The 18,769-nt window shown below is 33.3% G+C and overlaps 2 protein-coding genes and 1 long non-coding RNA gene across 7 annotated transcripts; 2 read left to right on the top strand and 1 right to left on the bottom strand.

Moving 5' to 3' along the window:
• Positions 1-2,517: 2,517 nt before the first annotated feature.
• On the top strand, positions 2,518-3,956 carry LOC132799575 (uncharacterized). Its single transcript, XR_009634363.1, has 3 exons — positions 2,518-2,874; positions 3,369-3,489; positions 3,737-3,956. It is a non-coding gene; the product is annotated as an uncharacterized LOC132799575 (long non-coding RNA).
• Positions 3,957-6,485: 2,529 nt separating this feature from the next.
• Positions 6,486-11,016, top strand: LOC107410619 (uncharacterized). 2 transcript variants are annotated; one of them, XM_048469254.2, is made up of 8 exons: positions 6,486-6,642; positions 6,744-6,811; positions 7,771-7,890; positions 9,060-9,133; positions 9,227-9,275; positions 9,361-9,462; positions 10,053-10,164; positions 10,600-11,016. In XM_048469254.2, the coding sequence occupies exons 1-8, from the start codon at positions 6,572-6,574 to the stop codon at positions 10,715-10,717; spliced, it is 714 nt and encodes a 237-aa protein (XP_048325211.2). In that variant the 5' UTR covers positions 6,486-6,571; the 3' UTR covers positions 10,718-11,016. The 2 variants fall into 2 exon arrangements, with proteins under 2 accessions (XP_048325211.2, XP_015873553.3); XM_016018067.4 differs by having other exon boundaries at positions 6,487-6,642; positions 9,227-9,284.
• Positions 11,017-11,530: 514 nt separating this feature from the next.
• Positions 11,531-17,480, bottom strand: LOC107410618 (Holliday junction resolvase MOC1, chloroplastic). 4 transcript variants are annotated; one of them, XR_003054974.3, is made up of 7 exons: positions 16,970-17,480; positions 16,593-16,698; positions 15,688-15,740; positions 14,690-14,821; positions 13,780-13,852; positions 12,987-13,253; positions 11,531-11,959 (listed from the first exon to the last, which is right to left on the bottom strand). XR_003054974.3 is itself a non-coding variant. In XM_025071291.3 (6 exons), exons 1-6 carry the CDS (start codon positions 17,396-17,398, stop codon positions 13,162-13,164), a joined length of 885 nt encoding a protein of 294 aa, XP_024927059.3. In that variant the 5' UTR covers positions 17,399-17,480; the 3' UTR covers positions 12,845-13,161. The 4 variants fall into 4 exon arrangements, 1 of the variants encoding a protein (XP_024927059.3); XR_003054973.3 differs by having other exon boundaries at positions 11,531-12,227; XR_003054975.3 differs by lacking the exon at positions 11,531-11,959 and adding an exon at positions 12,234-12,800.
• Between the last annotated feature and the right edge of the window lie 1,289 nt (positions 17,481-18,769).

Below are 18,769 nucleotides of genomic sequence, written 5' to 3' on the forward strand. Positions count from 1 at the left end.
AGCTGCATCACTGTTTTTACACGTGCAAATAAAAAGTTAATCTGTAACAGAGAAAAAAAAAAGGAAAAAAAAAAAAGACATTTTAGAAACAAATCGTTTTGATACTCACTATCTGAAACATAAAATTTTAATGAGTATAAATTACTAATTAATAAATATATAATGCTAAAATATTTATAATTAAGTAATTTATGTCATTATCATAATTATTCCGACAAGGACAATCATGTTAACTTTTTTATCTGTTCATAAAAAGCAATAAAAAATGGAAAAATAAACTAATGCTTAAAATAAAAAATTCCTAGTCCCCAAACTAAGAACCAAAAAACGACGAACTGACCAGGGTGATGAATAATTGGGTGGTGGGTGACCCAGGTCCAAGCCGAAACGTCACGTCGTTTCCAGCTGCACCATACTACACCGACTGAGCTATTACAGGAAAGATTGCGTGAGCGGTGACGTAGCCAATTGGGTCCCACAAAAGATTTCAAAGGGGATGTCGCGAGGCGCTCGAGGCAAAAAGATTTGTCGGCGGCAATGTGAACTGAAAGTAACGGCAAGCTTACCACTTGTCGTTACCTACTTTCCACATCCCAATCTCATACTATGCGCACCCCAGAAGAGTTCCTTCCAGAGAAACGACAAAGAAAATGGGTAAAAAGTAAAAACATACGGCTTCATATGTAGCAGAATAAAAAATATGATGTTTCTCCATTGTTTATTCCGTTACTTAAAAGCTAACCTAACCCTCTTGGCTTAGTGATTTGGGTAGTTTAACTATTTCTTTTTATTTGTTTAAATAATTATCATCATCTTTTTGTGTTTGTATTTCTCACCTACTCTATATAGTTTTGTTGACAATAAAAAAATATTTTATTTTCAATTATTTATATCCAATATGATATCAAAGTTAATTGTAATTACTTGTGACATTAGAAAAATAAAAAGCAGGTACATAATTTTAAGTAAAAAAACACTTTTTTGTTTTAAATTAATTTTTCTTATTAAAAAAAAAAAAAAACTACCAACCCCAATTAGAGGCCTTTAAAATTTAGCAACAACTACGAATCCTCTATTTTATTATTATTATTATTATTTTGTCCTTGTCATTTACATGATACAAAAAGAAACATACAAAAGACAAATTAAAACAATATTAAGCCACAATTTTTTATTTTTTTTTTATTGTATGTATGTGCGTCTACGTTCTTGATAAAATATAAAGAATACCAAAAGAACGAAACATATGCTCCTAATTATTCGAAAATAAGACTAAATGTTGCAAGACCACCTTCTGAATTATTACCACACCCCGCCCCCCCCCCCCCCCCCCCCGGGGGAAAAAAAAAAAAAAAGACCATCTTCTAAATTGAACAAGCTTCATAGTTTTTTATTGAATAAAATTAATTTGATTTCTGATTAAGCAAAAAATCAACATAAAAGCAACACCATTAATGTGAATAATATAATAACAATATAATATATATATATATATATACTTACCAGAATTTGGATATCACGAGGCTATTCTACTCTACTCTTTTTTATTATTGGATATATGCGATCTTCAAATATATTATTATCCTTAAGAAGGAAGAATTGAAAGATGAAGTTAAAAATCTAGATTAAATTTATGCATTTATTTTAATGATTCAATGAGAATCAATACTATTAAATAGACTTTCATCTTCATCTTCCAGTTCCCCTTCTTATGAATAGCAAATATCCTCTTTCTTGGATAATTTCTCCACTATTCAGACGCTTTAACCGTTAGAATAACTATATTATCAGCGCCAAGAAAACAACTAATAACATAATAATTGAAGAAAATAAAATAAAATAAAATAATCTGACATGTACAACAAGAAGACAAAAAAGAAAGCACATAAAAAAATAATCCTAAAAAGAGGAACAGAATAAGGAGAGAGGCAGAGGAACACAGAGATTATATAGGCAATGGAAAACTAGTTGCCGTAATTAAGTTGGATTAAGACTCTTTTAAAGTATATCAAATCTTTAAATTTAATATCTGAAAAAAAAAAAAGTTTTTTCGATAAATAGCCACTTTACAATTGCATTTTAGAAAAATAGCAAATTTTTTTATTTTTTTAAAAACTAACCAATATTTTACCCGTTTGGACTAAAGTACCCTTATCTATATTTTTTCTTTTCTTTTTTTTTTTTTGTTCTTTTCTCTATCAAAAAGCCTTTTATTTTTTTTGGTTTCGGTTTTGTTTTTTTTACTTTCCCTTTGAAAACGTTTGAAAACGCAGCTAGGGCATTTCTTTACCATCCCGGCAACCATTTTCACCGACATTCGTCTCCCATTCGCCGGCATCGTCCTCGTCCATTGTTGTGTCGGCAAGAGTCGTTCGATTGAGAGCTACCAGAGACAGAGGAGACACACAAAAGGCAACGCCTTCCATACCGTTTGCCGCCATAATCGTCCTCGCACCACTATAGTGCCGTTCGCCGTCATCGTCCTCCCACCAGGGGCTAGGTCGCTTATCTTTCTCTTTTTAATGTGTTTCATTTCTGTTTTGTTTGTATTGGAGCCATTTGAAACATCAAAGCATGTTCCTGTGTCCAATTGCATAAGCAGATAAATAATTTCATGTGAGCATTATGATGCTTCTGTAGTTTGTTTTCGTCAGGTGAAGAAATAAAATATGGTATTTGTTATAGATAATTGTTTTATAGTTATTTTATCATAGTTCCCAAGGGCATCTTTTGAAATTTTCAGGCAGGGTATTTATGCTACCGCTGGGTAGAGAGAGTTATTATTGACCACGAGCAAATTAGAAATACCAACTGCTAAGTTTTGGGAGAAAAAGAGGATATGTGGTTCCTTTTGCCAGCTTCGAGCTATGAAAGGTGAGCTTCTGTTTCGTACTTTTAACTCTAATTTCTTGAATCTTGAATTGTAAGTTTGATGAATTATTAGGAATGAGAAATCTGATCACTTGAGTGACATACAGCATTGTATCTGATGATTTTTTGCCCTGATCTGTGCTGTCTTGGTTTCTTTTTTGGCATGACAAATTGGGTTCAACAAAACTAAATAGCATGCAGATATAGGAATGATGGATGTGGCTGCAAATGACCTTAATGCCTGTTATAGATCTCATTAACGGTGCTCTACCAATGCCGTACTTCCATTTGTGTCCCCCCTTTGGTTTGGGAAAAGCTTCTTCTACTGTTTTCTGTCATTTTTCCTAGCCTTTCTTTTTTTGTATTCTCAGAGCTCTGAAATTTGATAAAATTTCCAATATGGTCATTCTAGTGTATGGACAACGGTTTATGAAATAAATCATGGAAGGTGTTTCTAGAGTTGCATCTATCTGGACTTCTCAAATTTCTCCTTGCAGGTAGTCTGGACGGTTAACTATTATGCAAGCTAGCACAAGAAAAGTAAAGAACAAATCCCGAGTACCGACTGAACAAAATCACCTCATGTCGGGATGCTATAACAACAGCCAGTAAAAGGAGGTCAATTTTCTTCGTATTTTGGGTCCCTCTTTTATGCTTTACTACTTATGTCATATGTTATCGACTGTTGATTCAATGTCTGAAAATCCTGATATGCACTCTCTCGGTCCAGTAGCTAGAAAAGAAGATTGGCTATTTTCATCTCTGCCATAACTTCCATTTGACTGTTACTTTTTATATTCAAACTCACAAATAGTTGGTGTCTGAGAATTATTCTTGCCTTTTTTGCATGTTATTATGTGATTAGGCCATAGATGGATCATGGATCAGCTTGATGAGTACTTCTGTGAAGTTCACCTTTTTCCTTTTGAGGTTGGACTTGTGTATTGGATTTCTGAAATGTGGCTTCACTTTGCTGTTTGTGGCATAGGAGAAGATTGGAAATCTGCCTACCTAATTGTTTATGTGAACTTACGGGTAGGGAGGTTGATTTTTCTTTCTTGCAAGGCTATTGATTCACTTGTATCTAGGCTGCATTATTGTGATACTGATAGGTCATATTTAGGCAACCAGAACAGAGATTTTAACTGGAGTGTTAGTTGTTTTTCTTGGTGTTCATGTTGAGATCTGGCTTATGACTGGTTAGACATAACTAATTGTATGGATTATATTTGTTTAAAAGGGTTTATGCTTCTTGTGGTTTTTTTCTGTTGGTGGAAAATTTCCAAATTTCTCATATGCTCTTGTTCATAAGCACATCTTACACATATAATATGCTAAATTTGATTGCTGCATGGTTACTAATATTGATTTTCTATTTCTTTCAGCATTGGAGGAGCAACTGATGGACTGAGCAGAAAATTGAAGCACAAAATTTGCGATCGTGGAGTTACAAGTGCAAGCTGATAAAATTACACATACACTCACAGAGATAGATAAAGAGAGAGAGATATATATAAATAGATAGAGAAGCATTGGTGGTGGTTTGTCCCCCATTAATGTAAGTTGCTTCTCTGTACAACATAGAAAATATTTTGCAAACTAATTTCGCTTTAATGTAACGAAATTATCTGAAAACCTTTAGTTGTGCTGTATTGAATGAGTTTTACAATTTTGAACCTTGTCATTATGCGCTATGCTTATAATATTGTTTTATTTGGTGTGACAGAAATGTTTGTGTTGCATGGTTAGAATGTGAAATGTGAAATTAAAACTATTGTGAAGTTGTGTTTTTGTTTGAATTTAATGGGAGGTTTGAATGTGAAACCATAATATATCTATAGGTTATCTTTACGAAGCAATGTATAATGTACACTACTAATGTATAATGTATTATGCGCTGGTTTGAAAATCCCGTTAGGTGTATGTTATTTTGGTTCTGGAAAATTTTCCACCCCGAGGAAAATATTTTCTCTTTTTTTCCTCCTGGCGGGAATTTTTTTACTTCTGGAGGAAAAAATTTCCTCCAGGCGGAAAATGTTTTCCTCCTGGAGGAAATTTTTTCCGCCAGGCGAATTTCCTCCAGGAGGAAATTTTTTCCTCCAGGCGAAAACCTTTTCCTCCTGGAGGAAATGTTTTCCTTCAGGCGGAAAACATTTTCCTCCAGGCGGAAAATTTTTTCCTCCAGGCGGAAAAATTGTCCTTCAGGCTTTTCTCGTGTCGGAAAAAACGTTTCCTCCATCTGTTATGTTTTGTTGTAGACGACCGCCAATTGGAGGACAAGAAAAAGAATGAAGATTACTCCCACTATCCGAAGCAAATGCTGTTTGATGAACATTTCTACATACATGTTCAACTTTTGAAATCACCTCAACATACAATGGAGGCCGCATCATTGTCATCCCTCCATTCCTCACTTCTTGAAGAAAGCATTTCACATCCCTATCACATCGTATTTCTATAGGATCCAACTTTTCTGCACATCGTCCATATATCCATTTTAGCTTTAGCAAATATTCATTTCGATCTATCTCAATAGAATTGAAAATCTCATCCTCTAACTCTGATTTTGTGCATCTCTTGTCGACGGAAACCATTACATTTTTACCATTTCGATATTCCCAATCACCACTATCATTTTGTACCAATATTCCATTGTATAAAACCGCAATTACAATGTCATCATCTTCTATTTTACTACAAAATTAAATGAATAACGTTAAACTAAATCAATAAATATATAAAAATTTGAATAATATTAAACAAACATATTAACTGTATTAAAAAAGTTGATTCTGTTTTTTTTTTCGGGCCAAATATAGCTTTTTCCTACTGGCGGAAAACTGGAGGAAAACTGGCGGAAAATTGGCGGAAAACTGGCAGAAAACTGGCGGATAACTGGCGGAAAACTGGCGGAAAACTGGCAGAAATTTGGCGGAAATTTGCGAAAACTGACAAACTGGAGGAAATTGGCGGAAATTCATCTTTTTCGCCAAATTTCCTCCGTTTTTACTATTTTTCGCGATTTTTCAGTTTTACACAAAAATTTCTCCCATTTTCAAACCATATGTCACCTAAGTATCTTTAAAATCACATATAACATCTCATAAATCAATTTCTTGCATACCCATATCAAATAAAAAGCTTAAAAAACCCTAAACTAATAAAACTTACAAGAAAAAAGAGAAAGAGAAAAAACAAAAAAAACACATATTTCCTTACTTTCATCTAATAAGAAAAAAGATAAAATTTTTACCTGATTTTAGTTTGAGATATGAGAAAATACAAAAAAATGAGAGTGAGAGGCGATGAGATGCAAAGAGTTTAGAGAAACCCCACGAACAGTTTTGTAGAAACCCCATCCCCACGAACGAACGGCTGTGTAGAAGAAATGAAAGGGTGTAAAAAAAACCTTTTGCGTAATTTTCAATATTTTCAAAGATATTTTTGTCCTAAAATGGCTAGTTTTTTTTTTAAAAAAAAAATTTGCTATTTTTTTAAAATGCAATTGTAAAGTGGCTATTTATCGAAAAAACCTAAAAAAAAATTTGAAAATATACAGGAAGATATGGAAGATGAGGCCCAGTCCAGTATTTAATGAGTTCTCAAGCCCATCATGAGGCCCATAACAAAATGTGAGACATTAATGGTTAAAAGTCGCAGGAACAAAAAAGACGCAGACTTCGCACAAACATATTAGCAGATGGAAAGAGAAAAAGAAGAAGAAGAAGAGGAAATAGTGTGCTTAGATGAGTCTTTCTTCATCAATGACAAGTAATATTCTCTCTCTGTCTCTGTCTATGTTTGTATATTTTATATAAATATGTATATATATTGAGGGGACTAAGTATTTGTATGGTATTTGAACTGTGCAGTTACCAGCTGACGACGTTTACATTTGGGTCCCAAGTCATTCAGCTCTTCTGTCTCCACTCTGCTTCTAGTATGTTTCTTCTTCAACCATTTTTTTTTTTTAAATTCGAATATAGTTAAAGTGGTATATGCTCACAATTTCAATTTGCCCATTGAGTTTGATCTAACCGTTATGTTTAATTTTTTTCAACTTTTCGTAAGATTGAGTTACTAGCTGAGTTAATAAGCATCATACAGTTATATATATTTGATTCATTTTGGTCCTGCATATTGATGCTATAACATGGAAAGTATAACAATTTAGAAAAATAGAAGTGGCTTGATAGATAGGGAAAGTCTGGGTAAACTTAATATTAAAGAGAAGCTTATCTAGGTTGGACTTTGGATGGTAAACTCGTACGGCTCTTGAGGTTCTAGAGGGATTTCGAGGGGTGATCAAGGTTGGATTCCTTGCACTGTTGCTATAGAAATAGAATTGGATAGTAAACTTGTACGGGTCTTGAGGCTCTAGAGGGATTTCAAGGGGTGATCAAGGTTGGATTCCTTGCACTGTTGCTATAGAAATAGAAGGAGATTTGATGTCTCATTTTATGAATTTGCAGCAATTTAAAGTTGAGTCTTTTAAATTGAAGAAAACAACAGATACACCAACGATGCTGCTGAGTTTGTTTCGTTGTATGAGTTTCAGCATGTATTCAGCAAATAAATAATAATAATAATAAATCAAAAAAACAAAAAAACCAAAAAAAAAAAAAAAAAAAAAAAAAAGAAAAAAGAAAGAAAGAAAGAAGAAGAAGCTGCCGATTACTTTGCTTCCGTTGGTACATATAGGTCAATTTGGAGCATTTAGTGATATGAAATTGTTGTAAACAAATGATTATGCAATCTATGTGTTTACCGGTGATGATAGAATTTATTGTCTTTATTCTGCATTTAGGATAAATGAAATGACTTTTGATATGTATGTTTTTCCGTTTTCTATGTGTTATGCATTTCCTGTTATAATGGTACTAGCTATATCTTCTGCAGCTGATTTCGATCTGACAGGGCAGTTGGTATGGCCTGGAGCTATGCTTTTGAATGATTACATATCAAAGAACTCTGAACTGCTGCAGGGCCGCTCTGTTATTGAACTGGGCTCTGGTGTTGGTAAGTACTTGTGAAATACGATCTTTTGTTTTTCAGAGGTACATTATACTTATTGCTGAAATGCATGTGATGATCAGAGTGTGGAAAAATTGCACCTGTTACTTTTTTGGTGTTTGAAGAAAGTTAAATCCTTAAATGCATATGAAAATATTTGGTTTTGGTTGCCTAAAAGTGCATGCATGTTATTTACTCTTGCATTAATAAACCTCTGAGCAAAGTATGGCATAAGGTGGCTAAACTTTAGCTGATTTGTAACAACATTTTCTGCATTAAATGGACATTCATCGGAGAACTTAGGTATTAGTTATGCCTGACCTTCTAACATGTGGAAGGTGAGTTTTACAGCTATCAGCGTGCCAAAATTAGATAAAAGAGGATTGGGCTACATTATGTTGGGTAGAATAGGACATATGATTTTCAATCAAATGCCAAAGAGGAGTAATTTAGGGCTGTTAGTAAAGTGGTCGGTGTTCCATCGGAATTAGAGACTATTCAAGCCCCTCTTACCTCCCCCATGTCCATATCTTGACTTATTTCTTCAATAATAATGCCTATACGGCTATATTATCCTCCAAAAACTGCCACTTGCCTCCAACAACAACCAAGGTAAGCCTGAGAGACAATGCAAAGTTGTATGATCACCACTTCTAGGCATCCTCAAGTGTAAAACCTTTTAATCAAACAAATAATGTAGAAATTTTGATTTAAGTGTTGTCTGTTAGACAGAAAAGGATTGGCAAGATTAGAGCAGCAAGGCATCTGGTTGAGTGGCATGTTGTCTCTGTCCTGCTGCATCCTTAAACAACATGCATCAATTTAGAACTTGGACAGTCCTATTCAGTCTTTAATCTGGCTCGGCAAAAACTGCATGGGGTACTAGACTTTACAATATTTAGCAGTGAAGATAGACTCTTACATCCTGGTTCATTATTACATCTATTCAGATTAAGGGTGTATCATTTCATAGCTTCAATTCTATGTTTTATAGTTGCCTTGCCCCTTGCACTTATGCTATGGGTAAAAATGTGTTTCTCTATTATGAGAGGACCCATTTACAGGAAACGTGTCCTTAATTTGTAATATTAGTTGACATAAATTTTTTTTTCTTAGCTTTATGATTGAATGTTTTACTGTAGTACAATTGCTTGATGGGTGCCTTTATATTGCAGGTATTACAGGAATACTTTGTAGCAGATTTTGTCGTGAAGTTGTTTTAACAGACCATAATGAGGAAGTACTCAGGGTAAGGTTGTGATATACTGTATCATTACTAGGAGAGTTTGATAGGTTGATTAAAGTCTTCATAAATTTTGAGTATTTACATAATCTATCTCAGATCCTGAAGAAAAATGTGGAATTGCATTCATCATCTCAGAATCATAATGGTAGTTCTGGTGAGAGAAATACACAAAGGAAAGCAAGTTACAAATGTGAAATTAATCTGATATTTTTTTGATCTCTTATATGCAGGATTAGCCGCTGAAAAACTAGAATGGGGAAATTCTGAGCACATCTACCACATTTTAGAAAAATATTCAAGAGGATTTGATCTTATTCTTGGAGCTGACATTTATATCCAGACCATTTCTTTTTCCTGAAATCATTTTCAAGCAGCGCAAAAAACTATGGAGTTGCTAATTTTCAATAAAGGGTGCATTTTGGGGTCCTGAGATTGGTTGGGCTAGTAATATGTTCTAATTTGAAGCTAAAAACCTTGCTTTCTTGATCTTAGTTATTTGAAATTGAAACGTTACATGGAAATACTTAATTTTATAGTTTGAAAAGATAGGATTAATTGTTTTTTTGACATTTGAATGTGTTATGATTAGATATAGGATTAATTGTTTTTGACATTTGAATGTGTTATGATTAGATCTATTTACAGGTAATAATGTTGTGAGTATAATATTTGTATCTTTCATTGAAATGCTCGAAAAACACATAATTGAAAACAAGAAAAGTTTAATATTTCTATCGTTAGAATTATTGGAATATGTTTATATCTTCATGAGTTCTGTTATGGTCCCCTCACATACTAAGATACTCCTCCATATGTGCATAAAACTATCTTAAGTAGGAAATCAAATACATGCATCCATCAATGCTTTGCACCATTGCATTTGACTCTCTTGTGGAAATAAGAGATCCTTGACAATGCATAAGCTTTCAACAGGCAAGCATTCCTTTGCTTTTTGACACAGTGGAAAAACTCCTCCGATTTAGAGGACAAGGACAATGCAAATTCATACTAGCCTACATATCCCGAGCAAAAGTGTAAGAAGCAACTCATTATTGCCTTGTTATTTTCTTTAAATTTTTCAAACCAAGGTTTGAAAAGGCTTCATTTAACGTGTCTCATTATCATATAGTTATTTTATATTTAACACGGTTCTATGTCCCATTTATGCACTATCAGATGTGTTAAGTAAGACTTGTTACCAAAAGGAACAAGATGCAATAAGTAAGAATAAAGGATCATGAAGATATACTATTAGATCTTCATGATTGCATCACTACTTTATAATATCATGCTTGTCGATGCTGTTGTGAGATACCTTAATTGTGATCTGTTATTCTGGCTCAAAAGTTGTAGCCTGCATCTTTAAATTCTTAATGTTGTAAGATAATGGCATGTCGGCTATGTGTTTCTTCCAGTTTCTAGTGAATTTCTTTTTATTTAATGGAGTTAAAATTTTTCTCATTGAGAAGCATGGATTCAATGGTAATCAATGAAGCTACACGGCATGGGCTGGAGATAAACGAAATAGCTGGGACTCGAAGTGTCGTTGGAAATCTGGGAGGAACTATCTTTGAGGTCACCCTTTGAGAGAACCATGAACTTTTTTTCTGATAAAACACAAATTTTCAGTAAGATAGATAGTGTTAGCTTTGTGCAAGGGAGGTGGAGGGAAACTGATAGTTGGGTGAGCAAGAATAGAGGTATCACATTGTTCAGTGAGAGCCCTACTATGATTTTGGGAAATTGTCTGGCTATCAACAGGATTTATGTATGACTACCCCTTTAATTCATGGAATTTTGTAAGTTTTGGAGATCATTCTTATTTTTAGTTTTAACAGAACAGGTTTTGGTGTCCTTAACTGTATAAAATGGGGTTATTTATTTTATGCAGAAGGCAATGCATAGTAATTTAATTGTTGGATTGTAAGAAAATGTTTGGTTTATTTGATTCGTGAAATTATTGGTTGAATATTTCGATAAAAGGTGAGAGGGGACGCATTTATTGATGAACATGTGAGATTAAATATATAATAAAATATCTTCAGAAAAAAATTGGTTTAAATATATACCTGATTTTTCGATATTGGCCTAGCAAGTAGCAACTCATTTGAATCCTCTACGTGTATAGCGTTTGCCTTGGCCATTTTATTTGCCCTCCAAAAGCTTAGTAAGTTTATAATTTGATTGATTCATTATCAATTGCATGTTCTTTTCCTGATGAAATATCAATTGCTCTTTACAGTTGAGGAATATTCAAGTCATCTTGCTAACATTACTTTAGCTGCCTATAGGTAATAGAGCCTACAACAACTTCCTTACTAACCATGTAGGAACTCCTTTTTCTGTGAAAAATTTCAAGTGGAATTCTGTATGCAGAAATGTATGCTCCCAAAAATAAAATAAAAAAAATCTCACATTTTGATTGGTTTCTAAGATGATGCTTTGCATCTCAAATGTAAGTTTATAGGATGGAATTTTCCTTCTAACAAAATAAATATTCTTATCTACATAAAATTACATCAACAAAGGATATAAGGGTAAAAAAAAAAAAGAAAAAGACGCCCACAAATAAAAACATTCAACTAAGGAAATAATCAACATAATATATATTCCATTTTCCAACTGATTATCTACTACTTCTGTCAGCTAAACCCAAATGAAGGAAAATAATCTGATTTTCGATCCTTTCCAAGTTTCAGTTTTTGTCATCACTTCATTACCACCACTTAGCAAATTCCTTATGTCATGATTGAAATCCTTAGATAGTCCAACATAGATAGTCCAACATTGATCTTTCCCTTAGCTTTCGGAAGAACAAACCTGATTTATCTGAAAATAGCCAAGCCCAGAAAGCATAAGTGTAACAGAGGTTCCTGTAGTTGCTAACATCGGTCACTCATCGTCTGTTAAAAGCTTCAACCATCTTAAACACAATTTGTCTACTACAGCTTTAACACTTGAAACAAATCTCCACAAAATCAGCCAAAGGTACATAATATCTGCAGTTCTAACATGATAACCAGTATTGGCTTAAAAATAAGAACCCTATCTACCAGAGCAATCCTAAAGAGATGCAACTCCAGTTTGGTAGTTTAACCTGCATCAGTTCCAAGATTGCTCTGTTCAAAATAATATAAAGAGACCAAACTCACCAAAGTTTCAACATCATATAAAGAGACCAAATTCACCAAAGTTTCAACATCAATGGTGTACTTTAATAGAACAGACCTCAAAAATCAATAGCTGAGAACACCAAAGACCAACATGCACTGTTGCCATGCAAAACATTTTTATTTGATTCCATAATAACAAACCACCAGAATAGCCTGTATAGAATCCCATTGGCTTTGCTTCAGAACTCCCTCTAAGAAAAAAATTAATTTCCCTGGGTTGAAATCTAGACTATAGCTTAACCTAGAAAGTTTATCCCTTCACCTAGATTGTTCCAGATTAGTTTCCAGCATCATAACTTGATAACCATAACCAGCATAGTCAAATACCATAGTTAATTTTCCAGGGCCCACTATTTTGCTAGTAAGCAGAGGGAAATCGATACAATGAAATCAAGTTTTTTCTCCTTTCTTTTTGTGTTTGTTCTCATCTTAATTTGTAAAAAGGTACAATAACTTCTTTGTGACATATGTGGCTGAAATACAATAACCAACAGGGTCTATAACAAAGGGAAAATGTGAGGTTAGAAGGGAGGAGTGAATCTGTACACAGACATAATCTATATTTTCAATAGAATATTTTACCCAACAAATTCTAAATGGGTTAAGTTACATTGAATGTACACAATTGGAATTTCAATGACATGACATGAAAAATTTATATCGTTAGTGAAAATTGATCATACCAGTCTTATGAATTTAAGAGAAATAGCCAAGCACTAAAGGCTGAAATCTCTGAAAGCCACATCCTTGATCGCCTTATAACTTATCCCATCACACTCAAATGACTGACGCCAGAAGCACAAAAAATTTATATCCTGGAGCGATGTAAAAATAGAGATGCCAGGGTGTTCTCCAACTTTAAGACACTATTTTCTCTAAGGTTAATGAAGAGTCCAACTTCATCTCCATGTCTTTGCCATATGCAGCAATGAGTAGAGCCTCAGCCCTCCCTGACAAAATCAGAAAATATTAAACCAAGATAGAGGCTAATGGAAAATGAATCCATTGAAATGCATAGAAAAGTAGGTGAATAAGTTACAACCTTCTGTAACAAGTTCACAACATTATAGCTTAAAGATATAGAATAAAATCAAACAATTAAGGACAAAAATTGATCTTATTGGCCATGGTTTATGAGGTTATCTTGATGATTAGGGAGTGTTTTTTCTTACAGATTTTGTCTTGCCTCTCAAGCTCACAGAAAGAATACTTCTGGTATACAAACGCAGAGTGATAACTGAGTATGTTAAGTGTGGATTGTGTTAGCTTCATATAAACAGTTGAAACCATTTCCTATGGACTTCTTAAGTATTGGGGTTGACTTTTACTTTTTTTCTTTGCATCTCTTGGACTCTTCAATACTTTATACTAGGTTTTTCCCCCTTGGTGTTTTTTAATGAAATTTTTGTCAGTAATTTATCAAGATAATTATGCTAGAGAATTAAAGAAACATAATTAAAGAGACAAAATGAGTACCGTGATCCTTTTTCCTTTTCAACGAGGAACTCAACAAGGGAAATAATGAAGATGCAACCCTTCTGCTATCATCCTAGCAATCAAAATATTCAGCATTCTGTTATAAAATAGTATTTGAATAAAGCAACATTAGATATCCAAGAGAAAAATTTATCAGAGGACACAATTTCGAAGTAATGCCGTCACCAAGGACGGTAAATCAAACATAAAGGGCAAGGAACTGGCGTTTAAAAAACAATTAAAATATCTTGAACAAAAAGTTCTCCAATGTTCATCACTACATGAATACATCCCTGTGAATGCACATGGATACAGAATACGCATGAAACAAGGTTCAGCAAATTCTCAAACAACATCACATAGAAACAGCAGGAATACGTTGACAGTCAATATATTAGTACCTACTTACACATCTATGAGTAAACAAGCATGGTCGTAGATAATGGATTGTTGAGAGATTGCAGGAGTAGCATTACAGAAAATGAAAGTGTCAATAAACATCTTACCCATCTACTGCCAAGCTGCTGCTAGTTTAACTACAGGAATAAACAAGGCTTCACCACTTACATCAAAGGTTCAGATCAAACAAATATTACCACCTAACTGCAAAAAGATTCTCTACCTCAAATTGTATAAGACATAAAACTTTGAGAAGAGACACAGTCAATGAGAGTTCACAACATTGCATCAGCATATTATTTTTAAGCATATTATTGTTAACACCAAATCTTAAAAAATACACTTGTATTGCAACAAGTTTCCCAATTGTCAGAATAATCTAGTCAAGTGATAAACTTCAACATTAAATTGTTGATCTTCAACTCACTTTCTTTCAGATTTGAAGATTTAATATACTAATGAGTTTGAGTCCTTTAAATAAGCCCAAGGCATAAAGTTAGGACAAACTTACCTTTGAAGATCTGGTTCCAGAGAGTTCAAATTTCCTCTTCCACACAAGAGATGGAACTGGAACAACAGAAAACCCCAATGCAACTAAGATCCCAATCCACATTCCATATCCAAACCCTCCACTCCACCACCCCTTCATTGAAGAAAAAGAAAATACTCTCAGAAGAATATTACAACAGGAACAGTTCTCTTACTCTTATAACTTTTCCAAAAAGAAACTCAAAGTAATATCAAGAATCTGTGAACACTCAATGGAAGACATTACAAGAGGAAAAAGTTGACCTCCTCTTTATTTATATTTTAAAAAAAAAAAAAAAAAAAAAAAAAAAAAGAGAAAAAAAAAGGAAAAAAAAAGAGATGAAAATATCATTAGAAAGCAAGAAATTAAACACTAGCAGCAACAAGATGCAGAAACCCATCCTTTAGATGCATTTCTGAATTACAGAATATCATTTAACTAAGATTTACTATTTGTGGACACGATCTATGAAGTTAAAATTAGCTTGTAAAGAGCTTGACTATATTCTTAGAATCTTAGACATTTGAAGCTTCCGCCATCATGGAAGGCTTGCATACATAATAGGGAAAATCAGCCATATTAAACAACCTTTTGAATATCCTTTTATCTTTAAAGGCTGCTCTGCTACCTAGAGTAGAACAAGAGGTGAAGGTTGTGGACAACTGGAAAAGTTAAGGTAGAGCTGGAGACTGGGATTATGTAAATCTAGTATGGTATTTTAAGAATCTCACACACTCTCCTCTTATTATGGCTTCTTATTCACATCTCAAGGTAGAAAACTTTATTATTTCTCTTCTATTAATAAAAATTCATGTAAACTACCTATTGAAGTAGCAAGAAACAAATGAGCCAGCAACAGCATCCACATAACGATAAGTTACAAGGGAAAAAAAAAAAAAAAAACAAGGCACAATTTAAGAGAGAGATAGTCATTTAAGAGAGCAACATAAAAATCCAAAAACTTTTCTGCTTAGACTAACCTGCTTCCCATCTTTAGGATAAGGAATTGATTGCTCTATATATGCTGTAGTGCCTGAAGGAAAATACAACCAACTAATTCTGAAAGAAATTTAAGCATAAAAGGGATTTCAAGGAAAAAAAAATTGAATATAAACAATAGCTAATATAAATTAAAAATTGAACCCAGTAATTGATGAGGACCAGATGATCATATAAAGCCAAGTATATTAGGTCATAAAGTAATTTTTCGGTATTGATTATTTATCACAAATAAGGTGGCCAACCACCATGGTTTTAAAGCTATATGCCTTGTAAGATCAAATTTATCATCCATCCACTCATATAACTGTAATAAATTACACTACACGGTAGTACATGATATCAGATAATATAAGACAAAAGAGATTACCAGTGTATGTTAATCATTTTCAACCACTGTTTGATAACTGAGTCAAGCCCTCTACATTGTACTTTTTCAAAATTTTCCCCTAGTCCCGCTACCACCGCATTTTTTTTTCCCCCATTTTTCCATCTCAAATTTACAAGAAAACATTCTTTGAGACATGAGATCCTTTTGCCACAATTAAGTACCAATACTTTTCCATGTTTACCATAGCAATCAAGTCAAATGACAAGAAATGCATAGTGTGGCCTGGATTGGGCCAGTTTGAGAAGAATTAGGATGACACACTCAGAACATAAGGGAGGAAGGGAATGCCACAAAAAGTAATTTGAAATATTAACACTAACATATTCAAAGTAACAGTTTTAGGCAATTCGAATGCAAATTTACAACAGAAAATAGGAGGAGACCATGATGATCCACAGATAAACCACAAATATATAAAGGGAGGCTAAATATAAACGCTAAAGTGAAGCAGTTGAAAATGAAATATGAGAGGCGGACAATTTGGCAAAAACATACCAATGGGAGCACCAAAACTGCAAAGCAACTGAACAATTGATTTGGCATCTAAGCGTTTTCGAACTCTTTTACCAACCAATACTTGTAATTGCGGAGAGTCAAAAACCTATAAATTCACCCAAAAAAAAAAAAAGGAAAAAGGAAAGAACACAATCAAAATTCTGTCTGAAATCCATTTGGCACCATTACCAGTTCAAATTTAGAGCACATTTACTTTTTCCAGCAACAATTTGCAATCTTTTATAGTGAATTAGTTGTCTAATATGTTGTCAATACGGAATTTAGTTGCTTGAAGTTCAGTTGATTAACAGCTAAAACTTTCTAGTCTGCTGCCAATGCTAAAAAAAGTAATTTAAAAAAAAAAAAAAAAAAAAAACCTGAGCAGAATCAGCAGAGTCGTCGCCTTTCAAGAGGGCCAAAGCACCGGAAACATCCGGGTCGACCCCAATAACCCAATTGGAAGCCGAATAGGAGCCGTTGGATTCTCCTCCATGGCCAACATAGGTAGCAGTAGAAGTAGAAGTGGAAGTGCCTTGAGGGAAGGGACAAGAGAGAGATGCTAACCAGTTTTCCTTGAGCTGGGCATCAGAGACTCCAACTCTGACTCTCACAGCACGGCTTCTGAGAGTAGATATGGGGTTTGTCGAGGGAGCTGAAGCTGCGGAGAAGAAGGCTCTGAGATGAGGATAGGTGAAGCAAGACTTGGGGTTCGGTCGGAGCCTGGAGGAGAAGAAAAAGGTCATGAATTGGGGTTGGTGGTTTCGCGGACTTGTTACAGTTTGGATTTTGATTTGGAGGGCTTCCATCAAATTACGATTTTTGGAAGCGGGAGACAAAAGGCTTAAGCCACTCTGTTTGTCACTGGCTCACAGTCACACTCTTCTTCTACTTTTTGTTTTTATTTTTATTTATTTCGGGACAAATATTACAGCGTTTGAATTTCTTTATTTATTTTTTGGGGGGTAAATTGTAGGGATATTTTGTAATTTCAAAACAAAAAAAAAATCCTAATTAAAATAGAATATCTAAGGGCAAAGTAGTAACTAAAAAAATAAAATCAGAACCTTATTTTATTTTTCTTTCAAGAGTAAAAAAGAATACAATACAAGTGGCTTTAGGACTGTACCCATATATGATTAAGTGAGCATATATCTGCGAGGATTTAGTATATTTTTTATAATAAATAATATTTTTAAAGATAATTAATAAAATTAGAAAATATTCTTCAATAAAATTTTTTATTTTTATTTTTTTTATAAATATTTATTATTTTATTTATAGTTTTTTATATATAAATTATCTATATTTTAAATATTATAATAATAGTATAGAAACATAATCCTACGTTCAATTAAATTTAAAATAAAAACTAATTTTAATTCTCTATATTTATAAAATCAAATCAATTTTTTATATAAAAAATTAAAATAAAAAATCTATTAATTTTTTTTTAAATATTATATCTCTAAAATAAATAATATCACACATTTAAAAAGTAGTTGAAGATGTTCTTAAATCTTTAAAAATATAAGCCATTGAAAATAGTTATTTTACAAATAAATAAGTGCATTTTCCAATTGAATACTTGGATTAAAAGTTTGCCATGCAAAAGAGACGTTCAAATTCTCGAATTATTCTCTTTTTTTTTTTTTTTTGAAAACTGAAAATTCATAAAAAGCAAAAGTGAGGGCAATAAAACAAAATTTCGATTCAGATAGCTACCTCAGGACGCTTCCCCCGAATCAAATGCAACAAAAAGGAACTGGACAAACAACAAAGAGTCACATAGCCTAAGAAACAATTATTTGCTAGACTACGACAACATTCCAAGATAAAATCATAAATCACACTCATCTAAACCATACTAATTTACCAACAACTCTTTGGCCTAAGTCTCCCAAAGTGCTCCATTTGATAGAATTGAAGCTTACTAAAAACATGTTGTCGAGCATTTGTTGTCCCAATGCAATATTCTTGAACGATTAGAAGTACACGGCTCTTCAAAATTGGTCAATTTGAAAGTTCTTTTTCAAAGCCATCAAGATCCAAGTTCAGTAAAAAAGAATCCCCACGTAGAGATTTGCCCCGTTTACATTACTATTCTTCTCCTATTATACAAAAGGTAGTTTTATTTATTTTTTTTATTAATTTGTTAGAAAAATATATATGTGTATATA

Source organism: Ziziphus jujuba, chromosome 10 (genome assembly GCF_031755915.1).
Source record: "Ziziphus jujuba cultivar Dongzao chromosome 10, ASM3175591v1".
Classification (NCBI taxonomy): domain Eukaryota; kingdom Viridiplantae; phylum Streptophyta; class Magnoliopsida; order Rosales; family Rhamnaceae; genus Ziziphus; species Ziziphus jujuba.

Bases quoted from the DNA above. Each gene is read 5' to 3' on its own strand.
- LOC107410619 (XM_016018067.4), top strand. From the start codon at position 6,572: ATGGAAAGAGAAAAAGAAGAAGAAGAAGAGGAAATAGTGTGCTTAGAT. The intron at 9,285-9,360 runs GTGAGAGAAATA...TCTTATATGCAG, and splicing joins GAATCATAATGGTAGTTCTG to GATTAGCCGCTGAAAAACTA. The intron at 9,463-10,052 runs ATATCCAGACCA...GACAATGCATAA, and splicing joins TATTCTTGGAGCTGACATTT to GCTTTCAACAGGCAAGCATT.
- LOC107410618 (XM_025071291.3), bottom strand. From the start codon at position 17,398: ATGGAAGCCCTCCAAATCAAAATCCAAACTGTAACAAGTCCGCGAAAC. The intron at 16,699-16,969 runs GTTTTTTTTTTT...GTGAATTTATAG, and splicing joins ACTCTGCTGATTCTGCTCAG to GTTTTTGACTCTCCGCAATT. The intron at 13,853-14,689 runs GTAAGTTTGTCC...TTTGATTGCTAG, and splicing joins CTGGAACCAGATCTTCAAAG to GATGATAGCAGAAGGGTTGC.